The 503-nt window shown below is 61.8% G+C and overlaps 1 protein-coding gene across 1 annotated transcript in view; it reads right to left on the minus strand.

Moving 5' to 3' along the window:
* Positions 1-343: 343 nt before the first annotated feature.
* The window catches only part of CLCF1 (cardiotrophin like cytokine factor 1), a 1,118-nt gene continuing 958 nt past the window's right edge, over positions 344-503 (minus strand). The window contains exon 3 of the mRNA XM_029965941.1: positions 344-495. Within this exon, the coding sequence (XP_029821801.1) occupies positions 344-495 (152 nt within the window). The remainder of the gene's footprint in view (positions 496-503) is intronic.

Consider the following 503-nt stretch of genomic DNA (forward strand, 5'->3'; position numbering starts at 1 on the left):
TTCGGTGATGCTTTGGGATCAGGAGACCTGCCCTTAAGACACAGTGTGGTGACAGAGTGGATGTGGGGTGGGTTTGGTGGCACTTCGGTGTCAAAAGCCCCATTTCTCAAGGCACACTGGTGGTGGAAAGGGAACATGGGGTGGCTTTGGTGGCACTTGGGGTCAGGAGACTCATCCCTTACAGCACATTGTGGTGACAGAGGGGCTGTGGGGTGGCTTTGGTGGCACTTTGGGGTCAGGAGCCCTGCTGCTCAAGGCACACTGGTGGTGGAGAGGGCACCTGGGTGAGGAGCCCCATCTGCATCCCACCGGCACGAGGCGGGCGGGGGCACAGGCGGGGTGCTCAGAACCCCCTGGCCTCCAGCCTCAGGGTGACCACGGCGGGCGGCACCTTCTTCTTGAGGCGGTTGAAGTCCTTGGCCGAGCGCCAGAGCCAGGTCTGCAGCTCCTTGAGCAGCCAGAAGTCGTCCATCTTCTTCAGGAAGTCGTTGGGGGCTGGGGGA

The sequence above is a fragment of the Manacus vitellinus genome, unplaced genomic scaffold (genome assembly GCF_001715985.3).
Source record: "Manacus vitellinus isolate BGI_N305 unplaced genomic scaffold, ASM171598v3 scaffold_127_pilon, whole genome shotgun sequence".
In the NCBI taxonomy this organism is placed as follows: domain Eukaryota; kingdom Metazoa; phylum Chordata; class Aves; order Passeriformes; family Pipridae; genus Manacus; species Manacus vitellinus.